General features: G+C 35.3%; 1 protein-coding gene across 4 annotated transcripts in view; it reads left to right on the top strand.

Moving 5' to 3' along the window:
• Window positions 1-26,939, top strand: part of RNGTT (RNA guanylyltransferase and 5'-phosphatase) — a 331,943-nt gene that overhangs the window by 179,926 nt on the left and 125,078 nt on the right. For all 4 annotated transcript variants that reach the window (XM_007484310.3, XM_056818579.1, XM_001376428.4 and 1 more), the window contains one exon: window positions 23,795-23,895. In XM_007484310.3, coding sequence (XP_007484372.1) covers window positions 23,795-23,895 — 101 coding nt within the window. The remainder of the gene's footprint in view (window positions 1-23,794; window positions 23,896-26,939) is intronic.

Below are 26,939 nucleotides of genomic sequence, written 5' to 3'. Positions count from 1 at the left end.
GATTGGTAGATGGGAGAACTTAGGGAGGTGATATAGGAGAAAATTCCCTTTATAAGGAGAGGAAAAGCTGAGTCTCAGGAGTCAGAAGAATCTCTCTGGAGATGGATGACTGGCTGAACTGGTATCTCTGAACACTAGAATCCTTGCTTGGACAGATCTTATGGTGAATGATTTAAGACTGACTGATCTCTCTCTTAAGGCTCAGGTCTAGGCCATGTTGGCTAAGGCCCTTCATACTTATTCCTTTCTTATTCTCTCTCATTTTCTTTAATTCCTTATTTGTATTAATTAAAATCTCTATAAAACCCAGCTGACTTGTGTATATTTAGTAATTGGGAATTTTCCCCTGGCAACCACCTTATATTTGATTTAAAACAAGACACTATCTTGAAAACATATTTTCTGCGGTCACTATTTTTACTCATCCACTCTTATATCTACTACAATTTATGTCTTTCACTATTTTAATTATTACAGATGTCAAGATTTCTGTTTATTTTTGGTTTTTCATGTGGACCAATGTTTCTCATATTGTCTCTCCTTCCTCTGTTTTCCTGATCTGTCACCTTTTTCATTGAGATATTTTATGTTTTCTTCTATTTTTTCAGTCTTTTGATTTTGCTTATTAATTCTTGCTGTTTTGCAAGATCATTGGTTTTCAATTGCTCAATTCTTGTCCTTAAGGCCTGGTTTTCTGCTTTAACCTTTTGATTTTCAGCTATAATATTTTAGTTCTCTGCTATAATTTTTTCATTTTCCTTTTGAACCATTTCCCATTTCTTTCCAGAAGTCTTCCATCTTTTTGATTAGCTCCAATTTAAATTCTTCCAGAGCTTGTGGACAATTTCCATTTCTTTTGGAAGGCTTTGGATCATTTATTTGCATTTCCTCTTCTTCTCTTTCCTCTGTAGTCTGTATTTTTCCTCCATAAATATTATCCAAATTCAACCCCTTCTTCTTGTTTTTCTGGGTGTTGGGAAGTTTTTCCTCGGCACTGTTTGCCATGTTTTTTTTTTTCCTTCCCTTTCCAGTCAGAAATCTGAGTGAGGAGGGCAGGCTCTCTGTGTATTGAGCTAAGGAGCAAGGCTTTTCCCTGAGGCAACCTCTCAAATCTCTGGGGCTGTACTACCTTCCCGGGGACGCTCAGGGTCTGTGCTCCCCTGCTTGCCCACCTGTGTTTTGAGTGTAACTGCTCCCAGGGATCTTAGTCAGCTCCCAAGACCTAGATGTGCCCCTTGCTCACTCCAGGGGTGCCCTTCTCTCACTCCCTTTTTCTGGTGCATGCTGAATCTGAGCATGCAAGGTCTGTCCTCCCCTTCCCACCTGCCTGCGTTTCGAGTGTGACTGCTCTCAGGGGTAGGTCCTTGGTAGTCTTAGTCAGCTCCCAAGACCTAGGGCTGCCCCTTTCTTGTTCCAGGAGTGCCCCTGGCTCACTCGTTGAATCTGGTGCATGTGGTCTCTAACTCTGGCTCCTTAGGTGGGGCTAAGGGGGAAGGATAGCTCAGCTCGAGTTTGGGTGGGAGCTCTTTCTCTCCCTTGTAGTGTGGAAATGCCCAAGTCCCACATACCTTCAATGCTATGCTCTTCAATACTTCGTTCTTCTGAAGATTTTTTGGGGGGTCTTTTTAGGTCGTCTATATTGGTGGGTCTACGGAGGGGAAGTGTCCCACGTCTAGACTTCCTTCATGCTTACCCAGAGTCTATATCTTATTTTTTAATTGCTTTTGTAAAAAAGAAAAAAATTTTAAATGCAAAAGGAGAGACAGCTAAGTGGCTCTGTGAATAGAGTCTGCAGACAGAAAATAGGATACACTGGGTTCAGATCTGACCTCAGACATTTCCTAGCTATATGACCCTAAACAAGTCACTTATCCCCAGTTACCAATGCTTTACCACTCTTCTGCCATGGAACCAAAGCTTAGTATTGATTCTAAGACAGAAGTTAATGGTTTTTTTAAAATACAAAAGTATTGTACGTGGTATTGAAGGTGATATAGAAATTTTGGCATGGAGATAATGATGAAATAATCTATAAAGCATGACTTAAATAAAGCACAGACAAACCCTTCCTTCTCTTTTATTCTTTGGTAGCTTTTTGAAATTTTAGTTCATTGTTCTTGTTCTCTCTTCTGATGGATAATACTTCTTGTCAGTTTGGAGAAGACCTAGAAATTTCCCAGGAGAAATAGGATAGGGTAACAGGTGACCTAGAAACCTTAAACCTAGATAGTAATGTTTATTAGCTTGCCTCTCTAGACTTCAACCCAGTGATTTAGAGAAGGGACAAATAAGATTTTTAAAAGTTTTATGACATAAAATATGTTGTAGAATTGTAGATGTACTATAATCTCAAAAAGATAGCAAAAAAACACTTTTATATTTGTAGAAATGGTCTTTTTATTTGAATTGTTGGAGAGTAGCCATGCTTCTAAAAAAGGTGCTAAGCACATGGAATCTGATTTTGTTAAATAATAGGAACACTTTACATGGATTTATAAATTATTTCTGCAAATTGTGAGAAAAATAGTGAAGGCTAAGGAGATTCTGGTATTAACACTATTTAAAAGTGAATGGATCTCATAAAAGAGAAATAAGTAATGGTAACCTATTCCCTTTTGAATATATGTTCTATAGAGTTGTCTCTTTGGTTGACCTATGTTTTATATAATGAAACAAAAAATCCAAAATAAGCAAATTAGAGTTTCCATGTCTCTTTGATACATCTTCTTGACTTTACATTAGGACCTCATTTTATACCCAGACCCTTTGCATAAGTTCACTTTTGAATAATAGTAAATCACATTATTCTTTTTTTTAATTCAGTTAGAATTTTCTAAGTACTTAAATATTCAATAAGGCACTCAGTATACAAAGGCAAAAATAGAATAGTCTCTACCATTAAGGACTTTAATTCTTCTGGGTGGGAGTAGGGTATAAGGCATGATACAACTTATTTATAGAGTAGTCTTGCACTCCTAAAGAAGGTACTAGGCACTTGGAATCTTTCTTATTTTTTAACTCCGTAAGTAAGAATGAAGTATATTAAATAAAAGTGGGTATTTCAGTGGGGTTGGGGGGGGGGACAAGAGGGAGAACTTTCGCAGTATATGAGGATCAAGAAGCTGAAGATTGGTGCTATACATACCTTACTTTATTAATGACTGAATAATATCATCTCTGATATTAAGTATTATATGAATATGCCTAGACACTTTATGGCTTTTCTTGTGCTTATTTGAGCTACTAGCACCACTATTCTTGTACTTTAGGGCCATTATTAATAACTTGATAGTATTGATGAAACAAAGAGAATCACTGTTTTGCTGGCAGACATGACTTCATACAAGAGAACTCTGGACAAAAAAGGATGACTCGCACCAATATTTTTCTGAGTGAGAATGAGCATGATTGGACGAACTGCTGGGTGTTGTTATGCCACTTGTGAAAGTGGTGTGGATTTAGTGCATAATTTTTCTGCCTTAATTTTTTTTGATTGCCAGTTGTGTATACCTGAATTCGTATGTGTTGAGTTTGTGTAAAATGAGGTCCTACTGTACAGGTAAATTCACTTACAGTGTAACATATCAAGATGTATATAATTTTTATCTTCTTATTACAATTTTGTTACAATAAATATTGAAAAACAGAAGCAACCTTACATAGTGGATGGAGAACAATCTTTGGCCTCATAAGAATGAGAAGACCTTCATTTGATTCCTTCTTCTGATGCTGGTCATATGACCCATTCTAATTCCTGGAATGTCTTAGCACTCCAGGCAACTCTCTAAGTATATAAATTGCAAAATAGTTACTGATTTGCTTGTTAAGGGGAATTTCTTCCTTGGGGAGTCCTGGTAGATCACACCAAACAAAACATTCTTAGAGATAGGCTGCTATCAAATACACCAGGCAATTATTTCCTGGTTGGTTTATGAAATGACAGTCTGTATTTTGAGTATGTATTATTGAAGGTACAGAATCTCCTTGAAAATATCTATAAGCATTTATGTACACTAATCCCTTCCCTTCGGTCAATTTTCCTTTCTTTCTTTTCAGATTCCAATACTCCTTTATTTTGTATATAATCATTCTAGAACAGTGTTTCTTAACTTTTTTTATATTGTAAACCTCTTTGGCAATCTAATGAAGCCTATGAATGAAATCCTCAGGATAAAAATTTTAAATCCACAAAATAAAACACATAGGATCAGGAAATCATTTATATAGAAAAAGTTACCAAATTATAAAACAAAAAAAGGTTCATGGACCCTGTGTTAAAGAAGCAAATGGAAGCATTATACATTACAATTATAAATGTACATATGTATGTATATATTTTCAAAATTGTAGTGTGATTTTTTGGGGGGCTCTCTAAAAATACAGTTCAATAATCATACCTCTTCCACACTTTGTCAACTTATGTGATTTTTGTTCATGTCTTTCTCTAAACCCTCTACCAAAAGTTCTACCTAACTTGTTCTATCTTCCTGTTGTTCTCTTAATATTTTGTGGATATTAGGGCAACACTGATTTTCACTTTTTCTACATGTTAAAACCCACACTCTGAAAACAGTTTTGCACATTTGGTTTATTCTTTCTAGCATTAACTTTATTAACTATTAATTTACTACATGTTTTCATCATAATTGACTTCTGGCACAAAATATTTTCACACATGAGAGAATGTACCTTCTTTATATAGCATGATTTTGGGGGCAGTTTTGTCTGTTGTCCTCTTAAACTTTCAGGGCATCATAATTTGTTAAGTATTTTTTGTATTTCTAGTTCTCCTTTAAAATTACCAATAATTACAAATTACAATAATTCAAATGATAGAAATACTTTTAATATGTGGTTGATAGCCATGTTTATAATTATCCCTTCATGCCCATAGTTGATGAAATGTAATTTTCTTTGAGAGTTCCATGACACAGGTGAAATCTTCTTAAGATATCTAGTGCCTTCTGAGAATTATTATTTTCTATCAGCTTTTCCAAGTCAAATCTAACATTTATGTCAAGGTAGTGTGTCAGTTAAGGTAGAAATGCTTCTTAGACAAATATCTTAAAAACAGCAATTCTCTTTACTTGTCGGGGTTATTGTAGAGAACAGCATGCACTCACTCTCTTTTGTTAAGCACCCAGACCCTTTTTCCCCCTACCTTCACAGTTTGCAAATTCTTTTGAGAAAAAATATGCATTATATAGAAATAATGTTGAAATTTTTTGTTCCTTATTTTTCCTAACAGAATTCAGAATTTGCCTGCTTTAATTTCTTCCCTCTTCTTCCTATGTTAGTCACTGATAAAAGGAATTTTTTGTCGCCAGTTGAAAGTGTTCTGTGTTGGATACATTAAAAAAAATTATTAAGATTACTTACAAATATATAAGGAGAGACAGAAGTGGAACCATGTCTTAGAAACTGTTGATATGAAGTCATCCAAACCCCATCACTATGACAGGCTTTATGTTCAAAAACATTTTTAGCTTCACAACAGTAATTTTCTCTTACAGTAGTATTCATTATAATGGAATTTGTTCTAATATTTGTACAATATTAATTTCTTAAAATAAGAAGTTATTTTCAGTTTTTCAGTTGTCTCAGGAGATCACTTTAATTTAAATAAAAGAAAATTTAAAGTAAAAGAATAAAATAAAACTTTAAGCAAGCTCCCTGAATGTTTTATGGAATTGTTTTTCTTTTTCTTTTTAAGTCACATTGATTTTGTAATAGATGATATTGGGTGGTATATTTGATGGGTAAGTGTTAACTAGTGAGTCAAGTAAATTATCTTCATTTGCTTACCCTTACCTCCTGGGTGTTGTTAGTTGGGGATTAAGTACAGGATGTGATCGGTGAATTCTTTCAATCTCCACTTTTCCCTCTTGTTCTAGAATATCGGGGCAGTTTTCTTGAATCATTTCCTGTAGAATGATGTCCAGGCTTTTTCTTTTGTCATGATCTTCTTGTCGACCAATGATTCTTAAGTTGTCTCTCCAGGAATGATTTTCAAAATTTTCTGTTTTGTGAATGAGGTGCTTCATATTTTCCTCAGTTTTTTCATTCTTTGATTTTGTTTTATAATAGCCTACTGCCTTGTGAAGTCACTTGCTTCTAATTGTTGTGTTCTGGTTTTTAAAGACTGAATTTCATCCCTGGCTTTTTGGTCATCCTCCTTCTGGTCTGATTTTCTTCAGAGGTCACCTTTCATCTCCTTTGCCTCATTTTCAAGCTAATTAATTTTGGCTTTCAAGACACTGTTTTCCGTTTCCAGATGACTTATCTTGCTTTTAAGTTCTTTTCCCATTTGCCTTTAGTCTCTCTTAATTGTGTTTTGATTGTATTTTGAGTTTTTCCAGAGCCTGTATCTAATTTGCTGGGTTGTCTTTTTTGCTTGGTATTTCCTCATCCTTCTCTGTTCTGTTTGCTCATTGTTCATTGCCTGTATAGAAGTTGTCGATTGTAATGTCTTTTTTCTTTTTCTGTTGTTTGCTCATATTTATCCCTTCTTTACTCCCTGCAGTTTTCTGAGCTTTTGCTCCTCTCATTTATTTTTTTATTTTTTTTATTTTTTGTGGTTTTGGGCTTTTCTTGTTGACTTCACCCTTGGAGTTTTGTCAGTAAATCTCTCAGTGAAGTCTGGGGTTGGAGTATTGGAGCTTGAGCTTCCTTGCCCTCTGAAGCATTGATAAGATTAAGCCAGGGTGGAGTTGATCTTGCAGAGTTGGATATGCCCTGATGCCGAAACCTCAGGAAGGGAGAGGGGGATCAGTATGGAGTGTCTCAGCCAGGATTGACTGTCTTCTCTGAGTTTCTCCTCCAGCTGCCTTCCCGCCTCCTGTGTTCAAAGCCCTGAGCCTGGCACAGCTTTGCCCTCAAGATACTCCCTCCAAACTAGCTCCCTTGCCCTCCCAGAGATTCCAGCCACTGCTGGAGGCTCAGTACTGTAGGTAGGGGAGGGGTCCTGGGACCTTCTTTTTTCCTTCCCCTTCAACCTGAGTGTTCTCAAATTCAGACTGGGGGGGGGGGGAGGGGGGCATGCCATTTAAGATGAATCCAGCAGGAGGGTTCTTTAACTCTGTCCTGTTGTTAGATTTGTTTTTCAGTTCCCTAAGAGCATTTTGTTTTTAATTGGTGTGGAAAGGTTTTCAGAGGTCTGAATTTTTATTGCCTCTATGCCACCATCTTGACTCTGCTTCAGAAATGTTTTTTAAAATTAGAAATAAATATAACAAAATCCATTTAGAAGAACAAAAATCAATATTATCAAAGGAACTAATGAAAAAAAATGTGAAGGAAGTAGCCTACAGTACCAGATCTTAAACTGAACTATAAAGCACTGATCATCAAACCAATATGGTACTGGGTAAGAGATAGAAGGGTGGATCAGTGGAATAGACTTGGTGTAAATTATCCCTCTTAGGGCAGCTCTCCAACCTCTGACCCTCACCTGACACCCAGCTCTCACTTATGACTCCCAGTAGCTGCTAACATGCGGCAGGGGCCACACCCCGGGCAGCGGCTTCGACAGGCCAGCTAAACCTTGTGAGGGTAGCCATCGGGTCGTCGTGGACCCCTGGTGAACTAGGGCTTTGCTCACCCATCATGTGAAGACTGCTTCGGCTGAACAGATGGAAGAAACCAATAGGAAGTTTCAAAGGCTGAGATGGCGACGCAGCAAGGCACTGTGGAGTGCTTAGGGTGTGTTGGAGCACAAAAGATAACACGGCCACCCAATGCAGCTGAGGAAGTTTCCAGATGTAACGACTTTTCGTGCCACTGGACCCAGGCTTCCAATGCCGAGAGAGTGGGACTGTCTCTGTGCATCTACTTTTACACTTAAATCTTCATGCACAAGTATCTTTGTGCATAAAAACATACAAAGACAATAGTCCTCCTTGGTTACCAAGAGACTAATACTAACTAACTAAATTATCTCAGCAAACTAGTATATGATAAATGCAAAGATTCTAGCTTTTGGGACAAGAACCCACTATTTGACAAAAACTGCTGGGAAAATTGGAAAACAGTATGGGAGAGATTAGGTTTAGATCAACATCTTACACCCTATACTAAGATAAATTCAGAATGGATAAAAGACTTAAATATAAAGAGGGAAAGTATAAGTAAATTAGGTGAACATAGTATAGTTTATTTGTCAGATCTATGGGAAAGGAAAGAATTGATGACCAAGGAAGAGATAAAAAATATTACAGAATGTAAAATGAATAATTCTGATGGCATTAAATTAAAAAGGTTTTATACAAACAAAACCACTACAACTAAAATTAGAAGGAAAGCTACAAATTAGAAAAAAACAGCTTTATAACAAAAACCTCTGACAAAGGTCTCATTTCTCAAGTTTTTATAAGTTAAGTCAATTGTATAAAAAAATTATGTGATTCTCCAATTGATAAATGGTCAAGGGACATGAATAGGCAGTTTCAGATGAAGAAATCAAAACTATCAATAAGCACATGAAAAAGTGTTCTGAATCTCTCATAATTAGAGAATGCTAATCAAAACAACACTGAGGTACCATCTCACACCTAGCTGATTGGCCAATATGATAGTAAAGGAAAGTGATATATCTTGGAAGGGGTGTGGCAAAATTTGGACACTAATGTATTGCTGGTGGAGTTGTGAATTGATCTAACCATTTTGAAAGGCAATTTGGAACTATGCCCAAAGCACTATACATCAGCTCAGGGAGGCAGAAGGGAAGAGGAGAAGCAAAGAATATGATTCATGTAACTATAAAAAAAGGCTAAGTAGACTTTCAGGTAAACATGGCTGCAATCTAGATGCGAATATCTTCCTCTCCCCAGCACCCAACAAAATAGACTACCTCAAAAGTGCATAAAAATAATCTTTGGAAGAAAGGAGGGATTCTAAAGTAGGGCAGTGCAATAAAGGTACTTGGGGTTTGAGCATTTTCACACTATAAGGAGAAAAAGCTCACACCCAAACGTGATCTGAACTACCCTCCCCCACCTCACCTATGGAACCAGATTAGGGACCAATGCACTCACCGGAGACAGCAAGTGAGTGAGGAATGTCTCTGTAGTGACTGGGAGGGCACACCAGGGTCCTTGGGATATAACTAGGTCTGCCAGGGAACTACCCCTCAGAGCAGTTTCACAGGAGACTCCTGCTCATGGGAGAGAAGAGACCATAGACCACGTGGGCATGCTAACAAACTGTGGAGCCTGCTGAGGAAGAACCAGCCTGAGGCAAAAGCACCGCCCCTTAAATCCACAGAAAACCCACCCATCTCACTCAGACCTCTGACTAAAAAGGAAAGTGAAAACCACCAACGGGATGGCTCATAGTGCCCAAGATCAACCTTCCAAGAAGAAAGGGAAAAAAGTGACTATTGAAAACTTTTATGGAGGGAAAACCCAGGCTACAGAGTAAAAAGAGGATGAAATTCAAACAAAATCAAAACCTTCCCCCCAAAATGGAAATTGTCCACAAGCTCTGGAAGAATTCAAAATGGAGCTTATCCAAAAGATGGAAACCTTCTGGTAAGAAAAATGGGAAAAAATTCAGAGACAGGTTAGTAGTCTGATAGACAAGGACTCCCAATTGGAGAAACAGCTGGAAATCTCAAACAGCAGGGCAGACCAATCTGAAAAGCAAAACTAGTCCTTAAAGACCAGAATTAAGCAACTGAAAGACAATGTTCTTGCAACACAGAAAGAATGAATAAAGCAAAGTCAAAAAATTAATGAATTAGAAGAAAACATAAAATATCTCACTGACAAGGTGACAGACCAGGAAAACAGAGGAAGGAGAGATATTTGGGAATCATTGGTCTACCTGAAAAACCAGAGATAAACAAAAATCTCGATGCCATACTACAAGAAATAATCGAAGAGAATTGCCCTGATGTTCTCAAACAAGGGGGCAAAATAGAAATTCAAAGGGTTCATAGAACAACCTCTATACTAAATCCCCAAAGGATAACCCCCAGGAATGTAATTGCCAAATTCAAGAGCTTCCAAGCTAAGGAGAACATCTTACAAGAAGCTAAAAAGAGACACTTCAGATACAAAGGAGCACCAATAAGGATTACACAACACCTAGCAGTGGGCATTCTAAAAGATCTCAAAGCCTGGAACATGATATTCAGGAAGGCAAGAGAACTGGGTCCTCAACCAAAGATTAGCTACCCATCAAAACTGACTATTCGCTTCCAAGGGCAAGTATGGGCATTCGACAAAATAGTAGATTTCCAAATATTTGTAAAGAAAAGACCAGAACTCAGAGGAAAGTTTGACATCCAAACACAAAGAGCAAGAGAAACATGAAAAGGTAAATATGAAAGAAAGGGAAAAGGAGAAAAATGTTTTATTTTCTTTTATTCAAACTCTCTTCTATAAGGGTTACAATTAGATCAATTTATATATATTAACAAATGGGGGAAATGTTATGTGTAACTCTCAAAAATTGTATTCATTGATAGAGTAATCAGAAGAATCACTCATAGGGAAAGATTAGGGCATTAACACGATTTGGAGGGAAAAAAATAGAAAAACAGAGGTGGGGAATCAATGATGGTACTAAGATATTTGACAAAATAGAAATAAATTAAATAGAATAATCTTTGTCACACAAAGATACACATGGGAAGGGGAGGGGAAGAATTTTCTTATAAGAAGGAGAGGAAAAGAGTGCTAATTGGTATTACTTAAACCTTACTCTCAGTGAAATCAACTTTGAGAGGGAAGAGCATGTAGATCCATTGGGATCTTGAATTCTATTTTATCCAACAGGGTAAGGGAGAAGGGAAAACTATGGGGGGTTAGGGAGGAGGGAGTACAAAACAGGAGGGGAAGGGAACAAAAAGGGAGGGGACAGAAAGGGAAGTATAACAAGGGAGGGCGCTAGGGGGACTGATTTAAAGTAAACCACTGCTTTAAAATGTTATAACAAAAGAAGAAAGGTCAGAATTAGGGGAGGATACCAATATGCTGGGGAATTCACAAATGACAATCATAACTTTGAATGTGAATGGGATGAACTCACCCATAAAAAGTAGATAAATAGCAGAATGGATTAGAATCCAAAACCCTACCATATGTTGTCTTCAAGAAACACACATGAGGAGGGTAGATACTCACAAGGTCAGAATTAAAGGATGGAGTAAGACCTATTGGGCCTCAACTGACAGAAAGAAGGCAGGAGTTACAATCATGATATCTGACAAAGCCAAAGCAAAAATAGACCTGATTAAAAGGGATAGGGAAGGCAAATACATCCTGATAAAAGGGAGTATAGACAACGAGGAAATATCAATAATCAACACATATGCACCAAATGATATAGCACCCAAATTTCTAATGGAGAAATTAGGAGAATTGAAGGAGGAAATAGATAGTAAAACTATACTAGTGGGAGATCTGAGCCAACCAGTGTCAAATTTAGATAAATCAAATAAAAAAATAAATTAAAAAGAGGTTAATATAATCTTAGAAAAATTAGAGTTAATACATATATGGAGAAAAATAAATAGGGACAAAAAGTAATACACCTTCTTTTCAGTAGCATATGGCACATTCACAAAGATTGACCATACACTAGGTCATAAAAACTTGGCATACAAATGCAGAAAAGCAGAAATAATAAATGCAACCTTTTCAGATTATAAGGCAATAAAAATAATGATCAGTAAGGGTATATGGCGAGCAAAATTAAAAATCAATTGGAAATTAAATAATATGATGCTCCAAAATCAGTTAGTTAGAGAACAAATCATAGAAACAGAAAATGACAGTGGTGAGACATCCTTTCAAACCTTATGGGATGCAGCCAAAGCAGTACTCAGAGGAAAATTTACATCCCTGAGTGTATATATTAATAAATTAGGGAGGGCAGAGATCAAAGAATTGGACATGCAAATCAAAAAATTGAAAGTGAACAAATTAAAAACCCCCAGAAGAAAACCAAATTAGAAATCCTAAAAATTAAGGGAGAAATTAATAAAATTAAAAGTGATAGAACTATTGAACTAATAAATAAGACAAGAATCTGGTACTTTGAAAAAAGAAACAAAATAGACAAAGTATTTTTCAATCTAATTTTAAAAAGGAGAGAAGAAAAGCAAATTAACAGTGTCATAGATGAAAAGGGGGACATCACCTCCAATGAAGAGAAAATTAAGGCAATCATTAAAAACTTCTTTGCCCAATTATATGGCAATAAACATGCCAATCTAGGCGATGTGAACGAATAGTTACAAAAATATAAATTGCCGAGACTAACAGAAGAAGAAATTGAATTCTTAAATAATCCCATATCAGAAAAAGAAATTGAACAGGCTATCAAAGAACTCCCTAAGAAAAAATCCCCAGGACCTGATGGATTCACAAGTGAATTCTATCAAACATTCAAGGAACAACTAATCCCAATACTATACAAACTATTTGACATAATAAGCAGAGATGGAGTTCTGCCCAATTCCTTTTATGACACAAACATTGTACTGATTCCAAAGCTAGGCAGGTCAAAAACTGAGAAAGACAACTACCGACCAATCTCCCTAATGAACATAGATGCAAAAATCTTAAACAGGATACTAGCAAAAAGACTCCAGCAAGTGATCAGGAGGGTCATTCACTGTGATCAAGTAGGATTTATGCCAGGAATGCAGGGCTGGTTCAATATTAGGAAAACCATCCACTTAATTGACCATATCAACACGCATCACATGATTACCAACAAAAATCACATGATCATCTCAATATATGCAGAAAAAGCCTTTGATAAAATATAATACCCTTTCCTATTAAAAACACTAGAAAGAATAGGAATGGAAGGGTCTTTCCTAAAATTAATAAACAGTATATATCTAAAACTATCAGCAAGCATCATCTGCAATGGCGATAAACTAGATGTATTCCCAGTAAGATCAGGAGTGAAATAAGGATGCCCATTATCACCTCTATTATTTAACATTGTACTAGAAACACTAGCAGTAGCAATTAGAGAAGAAAAAGAAATTGAAGGCATTAAAATAGGCAATGACAACACTGAGATATCACCTCTTAACTAGCAGATTAGTTAACATGACATCAAAGGAAAGTAATGAATGTTGGAGGGGATGTGGCAAAGTTGGTACATTAATTCATTGCTGGTGGAGTTGTGAATTGATCCAGCCACTCTGGAGGGCAATTTGGAACTATGCCCAAAGGGTGATAAAAGACTGCCTGCCCTTTTACCCAGCCATAGCACTGCTGGGTTTTTACCCCAAAGAGATAATAAGGAAAAAGACATGTACAAGAATATTCATAGCTGCGCTCTTTGCGGTGCAAAAAAATTGGAAAATGAGGGGATGCCCTTCAATTGGGGTATGACTGAACAAATTGTGGTATATGTTTGTGATGGAATATTATTGTGCTAAAAGGAATAATAAAGTTGAGGAATTCCATGGAGACTGGAACAACCTCTAGGAACTGATGCCGAGTGAAAGGAACAGAACCAGGAGAACATTGTACACAGAGACTGATACACTGTGGTACAATCGAATGTAATAGACTTTTCCATTAGTGTTAATGAAATGTCCCTGAACAACCTGCAGGAATCAAGGAGAAAAAACCCTACTCACAAGCAGAGGATAAATGCTGGGACTAAAAACACCATGAAAAGGCAACAGCTTGACCATACTGGTGGAGGGGGTATGATTGAAGAAAGACTGTAAATGAACACCCTAATGCAAAAACCAATAACATGGAAATCATTTCAGATCGAGGACACATGTGATACACAGAGGAATCACGCATTGCCAATGGGAGGGGGCAGAGGGAGGAAAAGAAAATGATCTTTTTTTCTAATGACCAAATAAAATTATGTTTATAAGGGGGAAAAAGGCTAAATAAATTATGTAATAATGAAATAAAGATCTGAATTCAAATTTAGCCTCAGATATTTAATAATTGTATGACCCAACACAAGTCCCTTAACATTTGTCTGCTTCGGTTTTCTCGACTCTAAAATAGGGATCATAATGAGAATTACCTCACAGAGTTGTTGCATCAAATGAAGTAATATTTGTAGAGTTCTAAGCACAGTTTCTGGCACATAATAGATGCTTAATAAATGCCTTTTCCCTTCCTTTCTCTTTGTAAAATGGAAGTAGTAGTACTTGTTTTATCAGAGGAAACTTAACATACTGCATAGAAAATTAGCTTTATAGTGAAGAAGACTTGGGTTCTAATACATCTTGGCAGCGTGACCTTTAGCTAAGTGATTTAGTCTTGTGCCTCCCCAGCAATGTTCTAAAATTACGTTCTAAGGTTCTTTATAGTTAATGGCAGAGAGAATTTCCACAATAATAATAGATATGCCCCCATCTCAAAAAACTAAAAATTTAAAAAACCACCAAACGCCATATTAACACACTTCATGCTATTCTTATAAAGAATGTATTTTTATAAATTATATATGATAGCCAAATAAATATTTTTCTTAACCTAATGAAAGTGTTAAAGTTAATTAAATGATCTGAATTGTAGGTTATGATTCTTAAGAAATTATCTTCAATTATTTCAGATGTGGTGTATATGTTTTATAATGTGTTTTTCTTGGCTTATCATAAACAAACTTTCAGAATGGATGCATGCTACTCAGTGAAACTAAAGTAGTCATTAAATGCCCAAATTATATTAGATTTTATTTTAATGATACTCTTGAACAGAGTTGTTAAACTTATGGCTGGCTTCTTGGTGCACAAAACTGGAGAGTATACCCCAAACCAAATTAAAATGTAATTATGGGATGTTTAACCAAATAAACAAAAATAAAATAAAAACATAAAGTTAATTTGTGGTTTTCTAAGGCAATTATGCTCCTGGCTGAGATTCATTTTTATTTGAATTTGACACCACTACCTTACAATTTATGATATCCATTCACCTTTTTTGAACTCTTTATCTCCCTGAAATGAGCAAGGAATTTGCTTTATTCTCTGATTTTATAGATGAGTAAATGGAGATGCATAAAATTTAAGTGGCTTGTCCAAAGTTTCATGGTTGGGGAACAACAGTTTCTTTTCAGATAAAAAGGTCCAAATCAATATTAGTACTTAAAGCAGTTTGATAACTAGAAAGGGACTAACTCTAATGTTCTTGTTATTACTCCTATATTCATTATTCTTCCAATTATCATACTCTTTGTGTAGTTTACTTTCTGAATGCATTAATATACTTTTTAACAGATCCTGCAGTTTAAGACATTTTACGATTTAAGTGGGATAAACCAAATCTCAGTGAAGTCACTCAACACATATATTGCATATTTCTAATCATTTGAGAAAATTGGTGTTTTCTAATTCACTTACTTCTGTGAATTCTGATAGCTTAGAATCAGGACCATGAGTTCATAATGTACAAAGTGTTGTTAAGACTTTTGCCTTTCTGGAATTGACCCTAGCATGTTTTTTATATGCTGGACATTCAGAAATAGATTGCCTTTCTTCATCTGTAGCTCTAAAGGCTCATGTATCTGGAAGACTAGTGAATTAAGCTGAAAAGTTTTCAAAGGAAAGTATTTAAGGCACTTAAATATTATTAAAGGTTAAATTTATAAACTTCATGAAAATGTGATATTCATGTATATGAAATAGGATAAAGGGTCTTGTGATCTTGTTAAATGGAATTTGGGTAAACACACTCCCTTTATCAGTATAGATCTGTGTCGATGAACCTATGGCACGCGTGCCAGACGGGGCTGCTCCCCTCCCCCTCTCTACCATACCTAAGGACATTTCTCTTATCACCACCTCTCTGCCTAACTGCAGAATGAGAGTGCTTCCTGCCTCCCCCATCTGGGGTAAAGCTTGGGGCTCACAGGCAGCATGAGGGTTGCAGTTTGGGCGTTTAGTCTCTAAGGTTTGCCATCACTGGCATAGATGGTCATCTTTTTTTAACCTTAAAAGTTTTATAGAGTTGTATGGAGCACTGAGAAGTCAAATGACCTGCTCAGGGTTACACAGTTACTATGTATCAGAATTAGAAATTAAAGCCAAATCTTCCTGACTTTGAGGCCAACTCTATATACACTACTATTAATTGCCTCTCATGAAAATATATTCCATCTGTCCATCCTTCTATTCATCATCTAACTCCTTCTTTTCCTCTCTAATAAAAAAAATAAATAAATAAAGCCTTCAATACATAGCCAAATTCCTACTTGCATCATACCTGAATATATAGTTTCACTCTGTTATTTAAGTTAATCACCTTTCTCTCAGGAGGTGAGTGATGTTTCACCTTCATCCTTTTAAACTCATGGTTTTTCCTATTGATTTGAGTTTTTAAAGTATTTTAATGTTGTTTTTACATATAAAATTATTAGTCAATAAATTGTTCTTATTCTCTGCTTTAAATCAGTTTTTTAAAATCTTCCCAATTTTTTCTGAAATTGTTTGTCTCAATATTTCTTATGGCTTAGTAATATTCCATGACATTTGTATATCTCAATTGTTTAGTTACTCTATAATAGGACATCCTCTTAATTTCCAATTTTTGCCTACCCTGAGAAAATCTATTATAAATATGTTTGTACATTTAGATCCAGTTCCTCTTTCTTTAATTACTTTGGAAGTTTGAGTTACTAGTGGTATAAGTAAGCCAAAAGGTATGTATGTATATTTTGGTAACTTTTCAGGAACAGTTCTAGGTTGATTTCTAGAAATGGCTATACTGACTCACAACTCTACTACAGTGCCCTTGTATATCTTTTTTATTTCTTGTAACTTCTCCAACAGTTGCCATTTTTCTTTTCTGTCATCTTTGCCTGTCTGATAGCTTTAAGATTAAACCTCAAGGTTGCATTAATTTCCCTTTCTCTAATAATAATTTAGAGAATAAAACTTTTTGATTGCTAATTGCTTATATTATTTCCTTTTAAAATGCTTTTTCATATCCTTTGATCCCTCTATTGAGGAATAACCCTTTCCTTCTTTTTTCAGAAAGAATGAATGAGGTTTGAATTTGCCCCATATATTTCTTGCCTCACTTCCTTCGAATGATCTCTGTACTTACCTCAGTTTCTTGGAAGCTGTACTTTACTTAACTCATCTCAGGCTGCCCTCCATCTTAGATCCAGCTTAGTATAGCTAGATAGTAATTACCATGAACAATGAATCCCTTGATATGGTTGCATGTATACCATAATCAGGTTTATAATTGTGGTAAATATGGTAATTGCTTCTAAACCAATGGGAATATGCTGTGAAAATTCATTAACTGTTTGCCCTAATTGGGACCTGGATTTATGTTCAGTAGGTGATAAATCCTAGCCCAAAGTTCAATTTTTAGCAATCTCTCCGCATGTAAATGTTACCAGCAGTTAAATTTAATAATTCAGTGCTCCTAGCTTTTTTTTCTGAGACTGTTTTATCAAGAAAGAAGAGAAAGTCATAGAATGCATCTATAAGTTGAATATCTAGACTTCTGGATTTTGAATCAACACTATTCTTTTAAAGCCAAAATCAATCTTTCTTATTAAAGTATTTTCTTATGATACTAAAAATCTATATTACGTGGACCTCAACTGTTATCACTTGTAGTATATTAGATCCAAACTTTTTTCTAATATACATGGAAGTTACAAAAATTTCAGGCATAATTGAATATAACTTTGAAAGTAAATTTGTTTTATTTTATTGACCTATTTTGTTTTTATGTTTTTAAATTTAAATAACTTAGGTAACTAAAGTTATTAATTTTGTTGCATTGTGACAATTTTAGGAATTCAGTTAATTTTAATATAAATTGCTAAAATTAAAAAATTTTCAGGTAAACTGGTAAACTTTACAGAAAATTTTTCTCAGTCTTCAAATATGGTAGATAAATGTTATTTAGCAATATTTTCTTATGCAAATACAGAATGAATCTATGATGTTTGTTACTGTAGGGAACACATAAGGTGTGTACTACCTTCACTAAACTTTATGGTGACCTAAATAAGAATTAAAAACAAAATTCTACAGTATTATCTGGGTAACATAACTTTTCCAGGATCACTCAGCAAGCAAGTAGTGGCAAGGCAGAATTTGGACTCAGATTTTCTTGACTGTTTATTAGAAAGTGTTGTTGGAGATTCGATCTGTTAATTAAATTGTAGATATTAATAATGTGATCTCTGGTATTGATAATTTCTACCCCTACTGTATCCTTGCTCATATTTGGCCTTCATTGGGCAAAAAGCTAACCACCTGGCCAATTCTATTACATGAGAAACACTTCCTATTATCTCTTTGCCTTCTTTGTTGGTACTGTGTATTTTGTCTTGTGAATGTTTTAATAGTGTCCAGGTTTTTTACTTCTTCTATCTCTTTCTGTCTCAAAGTTTCTTTGGTCTCATGCAATTTTTTTTTCAGCTCTTCCTTTTCCCTATCTTGTTCTTCTTTCTTTTCAAAAAGGTAAGTAGCTGAGTCCCTAAGTTCTGATGAGGAAAGAGATTTATTTAGGACAGTAATTCCAGAAAAAAAATTCCAAGATGTTGGGTGCAACCTTGAAGGAATTGCCTTCTAACATGAGCAAAGGATTCTTGGGAATCCTGGCTATAAGCTGAGATGACTTCTGTGTTCTTGAGAAGCATGTGAATGAATAGGGAAGGATGCTCTTTTTTTCTTCTGTTGAAATCTGTCAAATTTCCCCCATGCTTTTGGTCTATCACAAAAAGATCTTATTGCTTATAACAATCCTCCCTAGCTTCTTTAAGATAACTCATATATAATGGTCTTGCAATGTCAGAATCTTCATATACTTCCGGCTAGGTGCTAATAATAATAAGACTGTCATCTTGGCGAGTTTTCTCAATAAATTTTTTGTGCTCTTGGGGCGTGAAAGTTCAGAAAGCAGGATCTCCACATCCCTGAAATCAGACTCATGAAGCCTGAATGCTCTTTTCAGTTCATTTACACATTTAAATGGCTCAGATATAAATCTGGACATCCTGTGTTTCAGCAAGTCTAAGTCTTGGGTGGTAAAAGACTTATGCACCTTTGCATGCAGTATCCCTGAGTCTGGTGTCAGTTTGATGAAATCCCAGAGAGGCATGATTTTGTGTGCCCCCCAGGACTTCCTCAGGTTCATAGCTAGTTTGTTTGTTTACCAGGACTTTTTTGTTGCACACTCCCACTGTCACTCTTGTTGTTAAGTTGGGTGTCTCATTGCCCTCGCTCATGTCTGTGTTGTCTTTAGCCACCTGCTCAGGCACTGTCTCAGGCCCATTCCCCAGGTTCCCATTCTTTCTCATGCTATGTTCCTGGCACATCTCAATTATAATTGGTATTTGAGAGAATATGTCTGCTTGTCCATTATTTTGATCATTGCCTTATTTCCCAGGATTATCCTAATTCCCTTTGTGAAGTCTGTACATGCCTTCCCAATAGCCACTAGAGCTACATACGCCTGTGGAAGAGTCTGCCATAATGTTGATATCTCAAATGGTAGTTTGTTCCAGTATTTATTGATGTTAAATACTTCCCCAATTGTATCATTTATCTTACCAGTGATGGTATTGTAAATAAAACAGTATCCCCAATACGCTAAGATGGATTTTACCAACATTGTCTGATTCTATGTGATGACTGCCTGTGTACTGTCCCTTAAGATGGCTGCCCTGCTCAAAGTTCCGACTGTCAAAGAATGGCAGTTGGTGATGAAATCGTTTTAACCCCTGGGGTGCCACTTGTAATAAAGGGGGGGGGGGGAAGGGAGAGGGATTTATAATAAAGGAAGAAAGGGTGAAAAGGGAATGGAGTCTTCTTTCTTCTAGGCAAGGACAGAATGAGAAGAGGTGTTGTTTAGCCAGAGGAGAGGAGGATGGATTTTGTCTCCCCTCCCCCACCCCAGCCCTCTCTGATTAGACCCCTTCACTATGGCTGTCTTCAACTCCTGCTGCCAGGTTTTCTGGGATCTTTGTTAGAAGAGGTTTCAGGTGTTAAGCCTCTTTATTCTGGAGAGAGACAGAGAGAGAGGCCACTTCTTTCCCATCTCAATTCAAGCTGTCTTCTAATAAATCTGGAGTCAGTTCTGGGTCCTAGTAACAGTTTATTCAAGGGAAGCAGGAAAGGGACAGGGCTGATGAAGGGTGAGGATTGATATTCAGGAGGGAAAGGAGAGGGGGTCTCTATCTAATTAACACCCTTCCCCCCACCCCCTAAAGTTAGACAACTCAGGTCTGATAACCTGAACCCCTGAGGAGTTCAGAGTAGAGAAACCCTGGTTTCTTGGCTGGCAGAGCAAGTGTCCCCAAGTTCAAGGGGAGTTGTAGAGATCTTTGTGAAATGCTTGTCTCTCAAAAGTCCTTGTCCACTGGTGGGGGTTTGGGAGCATCTGGAATCAGGAATTTGAAGGGAGAGAAAGATCACTGACTTTTTGATTCAGTCAGTCAAAACCCTTCTCAAGTACTCTCTGCCAGGAGTCAGTTTCAAGTGCCTGGATCAGTTTTATCTCTCACTCCATGGTTCCAATTCTTTTCTGCCCATCCCCCCTTTGCTGCTTGTGGGACTCTTGTAGCTCTTCCAGTTTCCATTTTTTTTCTCTTACAATAGTTTATTAATAGTCTATTAATAGACTATAGAAGATTCAGTTGTTGGAAGTTGATGATTGAGAGTTGGTTGGAACAGCAGTTTAAGTACTTGACTGGAGATAACTTTCTATAAAACCTATTTATTTATATTAACTTCTGTAGGAACAGTGATAGGAAAAGGAAAATGGAGATACTAAACTTGGAAAGATTTAGGAGATATATTTCCCTACTTAAGAATTTATAAAATTATCTTAACTAAAAACCACCCCCAAATCTCTCACAAGAGACTTTATTCATGCTTGATTTCTCAAATCTGATTTAACTACTCTTACTATCTAATCCCCAGATTAGCTATCTTCCTATCCTAAAACTAAAATATAATTTTATAAACAGTGATAGATAAATTGTATTTCTTCCTTCTGCTCAAATGAAATTTAGCCTATCAGAAGTTCACCGACTCCTCCACTCAACTGTTGCTCTCTCTTGCCAACTACTGACACAGAGGAACTGCAACACCAGTCTTCTTCAACCACTTTCTCTCTCTTCTTGATACTAGGGAGTTTTCCAAGTAATAAACCACCAAATTTTTCTCAAATTCTCAGAGCAAGGTCCTTGGACACCCTTCCTTAATCAGGACTGTCCAAAGAGTGATTGTTGGTCCAACTGCCCTTCCCAAGAGCCTCTGGGAAATTCCTTTTTTTCATCATCCACTTTGAATATTCCACTCTGAATTAAAGAAATACAGCTCACTCAAACTCATCTCTCTGTCCACCTATTCCTAAACTATCAAGAATCTTTTATTGCTTACCTAATTAAGAAATAACTCATTACAATGTAACACTTAATGTTTGCAAAACTTTGTAATACTATCCAGCATTTATTAGACAATAAAATATTTATTGGTTGATATTGAAATATATTAAAATCTACTATTTGGGCATTGTTAAAAAGTCAGAATCATTAGTTGCTATTTTAAAAAACTTGGGACTTTTTAATACTTTAGGAATCCTGAACTTCTTTAAAAATGATACCTTCCCAAAATACTGTTCACTCACTATCAACAGGAAAAGAAATAAAGCTCAGAACTTAGAGGGAGACATTAAGAAGGTCATTAATGAGCTTCTTGTTTTAAAAAATTGTACTTTGAGTTGTTTATCTAGTAGTATGAATGTCATGTATTTCACCTGACTTTTTTAGTAAATGTACATATTAAAGGATAATGGTACAGGTAGTGGGCTTGAAATAGAAATTCCTCTAATAAAAAACTGAATAATTGTTAAACTGCATAGAATAAAAGAAAAGGGGGATCTTGCCCTTTCCTGTAAGTTTGTGAATGATGTGACCATGAAAATGTCAATAAATCATGATTTTATGTTATTCTAAAAACATAAACACTGTTACATATTTTAGCAACATTAGTCCATAACAAATCATATTAATTTCATATAGTGACTTGGTATACTTTTATTTTTTATTTATTTGACTGGCTGACCCTTGCTTCTTTACTGTTCCTCTCATAAAATAGTCCATTATCACGTATTTTCACTAGCTATCTCCCATGCCTGAAATGTTTTCTTCATCTCTGCCTTCTGGCATCCTTGGCTATTTTTTAAGTTCCAGGTCTTACCTTTTACATGCTGCCTTTCCTCATCTCCCTTAATTCTAGAGTCCCATTTCCTCAACTGATTATTTCCAATCCTCTATATGATTTGTTTCTTTCATAGGTCTTTGCATGTTATCTCCCCCATTAGATTGTAACCTCCCTGAGAACAAAGAACACTTCTTTGTATTTTGAGTACTTTAATAGAGTTCCTCACACATAGAAAGTGCTAAATAAACATTTATTGATTGGCACGTATGTATATTAGTTGTTCATGTACATATATGTGTATTTATACTGTTTCTTGCATCTCACAATTGAGATCACTTGGCATATATACATTAGATCATAATTGAGTCCCTAGGAAATATTGGGAAATTAACTGATGCTGAAATCCTTCACACTAATGGATTTTCTCCATAAAACCCTAAAGTTTCCAGGCCCAACTCACTGGAGGACTGACTACTGTCCTGGCTCTTTGAGTGCAAAGAGAGCTAGAGGCAAAGTCAAAGAACCCAATTTTGCTCCTTAATATGTGTGTGATCTTGATTAAATCACTAAGGTAAATTATTTCCTCTTCTGTATAAGTTGAGCTAGATGACCTCTAAAGTCCCTTCAGGCTCTAAATTCATGATCTTTTGATATGAAAGTCTTCAAATATAGAGGGAGATGACATTATCTTCTTATAAAACAAAGCTTGGCCTTTATGAAATAAAGCTTTCTTGGATTCTTGCATTCCTTTCTTTGTATCATGTATTTTTCAGTTGAAGTCTTTGCTACATACTAACCTATAATTTCCATCAGCTACTTTTGGCCTTCAATTTCATATTTAAGTATTCAGCAATACCTAAAACATTTAGACCAGCCCTATGAGGGCACAAAGTTTGTGGTTAGAAGAAAAAGGGGAAAAAAGAGTGGGTCCAATTTAGGTAGAAGATCTTGTAAGCCAAATGAGGAGATTCTGTTTCATTGTTTTTCCTTATAAATTTTTAATCAGGAAAATTACTTAACCAGAGTAATGTTTTAGAAAAATAAGTTAGTCTGGAAATAGAGGGCAATTTAAGTAATCCAAGCAGGTGAAGATGAGAACAACCTAGGATAATGGTATTGAAAATAAATAGTCGGGGACAAATATGAGACAAACGAAAGAGAAGCAACAGCTCTTGGTATGTGGATGAATTCATAGGGCAAATTAAAGGGAAAAATTAGAGGATTATTTCTGTTTTAAGCTTGGTTGATTAGTGATAGCATCAACAGATTAAGGTAGTCATTTTGGAGTAGGAGATATTCCAATAATAGTAGAGAAGAGAGTAAAGGACTCAGTTTACAGATTATCTGACACATTTTTCTTCCTTGCATTTTGCAATTTGATGTCCTAGCTTTCTTTGACCACCTCCATCAAGTGGTAATGATAATGGTTTGGGATTAGGGTTGGACAGAGAATTAGTTCTGGTTACAGAACATGCTGTGGATTCTTTGTTGGTTGAATAATATGAAAAACAATATCAAGGAAATAAATTGTAGCAGTATTTTTTCAATTTCAAATATGCATTTGAAAATAATTGTTAGATACCTTGGACTTATGTGTTTTTATAATCTTAAAATATTTAATGCAATTATAACCATTAATTTTTTTAAAATTTACTTTAGAAATACAAACCTGGCCGGTGTGATGATATTTTGAAATGGAAACCTCCCAGTCTGAATTCTGTAGATTTTCGCCTAAAAATAACCAGAATGGGGGGAGAAGGGTAAGTAAACTCTCTCTTTGCTATTTTCATGTTAAGTAAAATCAACCTTTAATTTGCCTTTGTTAATCTACCATAACCTCTTTTTAAAGGCCCTTCTACATCCTTTTATTTTGTTTCATTACATTATCTATTAAAGACATAATCCTATATCTCAGGTTTCTATATCAGGTCTAGTCAGAAGGGGAAAATGGGGCCTTAATTGAGACCAATAAGGTATTCAAAGATTATTGTAGTAGATATTTATACTAGGGGAATTACAGTAATGGGGAAATATTAGAAAGGTAACACCTGGAAGCAAACCAGGAAAAGACTGGATTTTGAGCCCTCACCCTGCACTATCTATTGTTCCCTCCCAACTCTTAAAATATTCTTCTCAGAGATGGTAAGATTGAAGATTTCCCCTAATAACCAAAATCCCACAATCAAATCTTTTATCTAAGAGAGAGGTCTTTTATTCTTTTGGGTAGAGGAGGTAAGGAGAGGGTAAGGGTGAGAGGAAAACAGGTCTCCCTAAATTTTCTAAATTATCCCTGTTGATTGAAGATTTAAAGATATATTCAAATTCAGGAAACAAAGTTATCTTTCCCTAAGGGGAGATGTGACAGCAATGCTAACAGGTTTCTTCTGGGCTAAAAACCCAAAAGTCTTTTCACCACACAATCTTATGAATAAGACAGATGCTAGAGAGAGAATTTATCTCCCATCTTCTGGTTCAACAGTGAGAGAAGGAATCCTTTTCAGTCAGTGCGCTGTTTAACTGCTCTTTCCCAAGGTTCCAAGGAACTTTCTCCTCATCTTAGTTGATTGGTGTTTCACAAGGTTCTGAGCTCCTTTTCTCTTTGCAGATGCATTTGTCACTTCTCAAAATCTTCATTTACACTATTTAATTTTTTTGGCAAGTTCCATTCTTTTTTATATATACAAAGAAAATACTTATTTTTCCCCCTAAAAATTAGCCTGGTTTATCAGAATCTACAGTATTATTATCACAAGGATAAATATTTTACAACATATTTCTGCCTAGACAATATTTGTTTTTATAATAATTGTGTTTATTACTTACTGATTGGTATTTTAGGGTAATTGTTTTATAGGTATTATTTTTGCTTTTTAAAAGATTTATTCAGAAATTAATAATTGAAATAAAACTTGTTATTGCATTACAGTGTATACCACATTTTTAAAGCATTTTTTAAGCATTCTGTGTGTAATGTAGTTAGTTTACTTTCAAGGGACTTTAAAGTCATGCATTTTATAGATAATATTCCATATTATTTGTTTCTTTGCCCCGATTTGCCACAGATTCATAAAGAATAGCCATTTCTTTTAAACTATGATACCGAGCCATCTACTTTTCATACCCATGTATCTTTTCACTGCATTGCACTTAGTATAATGCTGTTTATTTCTCTACTTTCTCCTTCTGATCCCTTTCTTATCCTTCTACCTTCATCATTGAATTTTTATATTTTAAATCTGTCCAAATCATCTATTTTCATTAAAAATGAAACCAGTGCTTTCACTTCTTAATCCATTCCATCTATGAACATACAAGTAACACCAGAATTTTTACTATTTAACGTATAGTTTTTAGAAATTGAATATGCAAGTTATATACATAGGTACATAATTTATAGTAGCAATAGAGATGGCAATTTTTGAAAATTGTGTTTTTAATATGAATTATATCTTGGTAACAGATAAAGAAAATGAAATGTTTTAACATAAATTATTCACTTAATATTAACAGTCTGTTTTTTCAGGTAAAGACTGTTATATAAGTAAAGAATATTATTCATGATATAGTGCTTTTCATTAAATGAATAGATTTTTGCTGTAAATATTAACCCAGTTCCCAACTGCAATTTAAAATATGTTGGAAATATTAGTCCATAACAGTCTTAAAGAAAAATGGCTATGCTTTATATTTACATAAAAAGCATATTACATGACCCAATTAACAGGGAATAGTTATATTCTAAACTGGAGAATTTGTTGATTTGTTTACTGAATTATATTTTCCAAGACTTCTACTAAGCAAATAATAGAATAGTGTCCTATGAAATGTCTAATATAAAAAGTACTCTTTGAAAATATAGGTAGGAGTTTTGAAAACTATATTAGTTTGGCCTTTCAGTATGTAAATTTGGAGTCTCACCAGACCACTCTAACAAAATGGTGTAAATCAGATTCCTGTTAGATTGAAATTAAATAGAAGTAGAAAATCATTTCTATTCAATTGAATGTCTTGCTTGACATTTGGACTTTTTCTTTCCTTTAAAGATGATATTCCTGAAAAATCAAACTTTGACAATGCAGTGATGATTTAGATTAGCATGTAGTACCTTTTATTAAAATTATAACTTTTGTAATTCATATAATTTTTAATTTATAGACAAGTTGTACAGTTTCAGAGTAAATTTAAACTTTTAAAACATGAAATCAGTTTGTGTTTTCTATTTAATTAATCTATTTCTGACAGCTCTATTAATTATTAGAAACTAGGGTCATGTAGATTATGTGTCCCAAGGAAGTTATAGACTATTGATTACAATGGAACAAAGTAAGCTAAATCCATTAGTTAATTTCAAATATATCACCAATAAAACATCAACTGTGTTAGAAAAAACTTTTTAAGTTCATGCCATGATAATATCTTCTTAGCTCTGTCAAATTTTTCCAAAATGTTTCCCATTAAGCAGTAAGTCAGTTATTATTTATTAAGTAATTAAAACATTCCAGTCACTGTCATAAGTTATAGAATTGCAAAGAAAGACAAAAGAATCCCCATCCTCAAGGAACTTAAGGTGTGTGTGTGTGTGTGTGTGTGTGTGTGTGTGTGTGTGTGTGTGTGTGTGTGTGTCTAGGTGTCTATGTGCATGCACGCATATGCGTGTGTGAGCATACACACAGAACTTAAATGGAAATCTTAGAGGGAAGGCACCAGCACTACAAAGAATTGGGGAAAGCTTCTTGCAGAAGATGAGTTTTGAGCAAAGTCTTAAAGGAAGTCAGAGAAGCTATGAAGCAGAGAGGAGGAAAGA

This window comes from Monodelphis domestica, chromosome 2, assembly GCF_027887165.1.
Source record: "Monodelphis domestica isolate mMonDom1 chromosome 2, mMonDom1.pri, whole genome shotgun sequence".
Classification (NCBI taxonomy): domain Eukaryota; kingdom Metazoa; phylum Chordata; class Mammalia; order Didelphimorphia; family Didelphidae; genus Monodelphis; species Monodelphis domestica.
The sequence above is the reverse complement of the archived record's forward strand: the minus strand, read 5'-3'. Positions and strand labels throughout refer to the sequence as shown.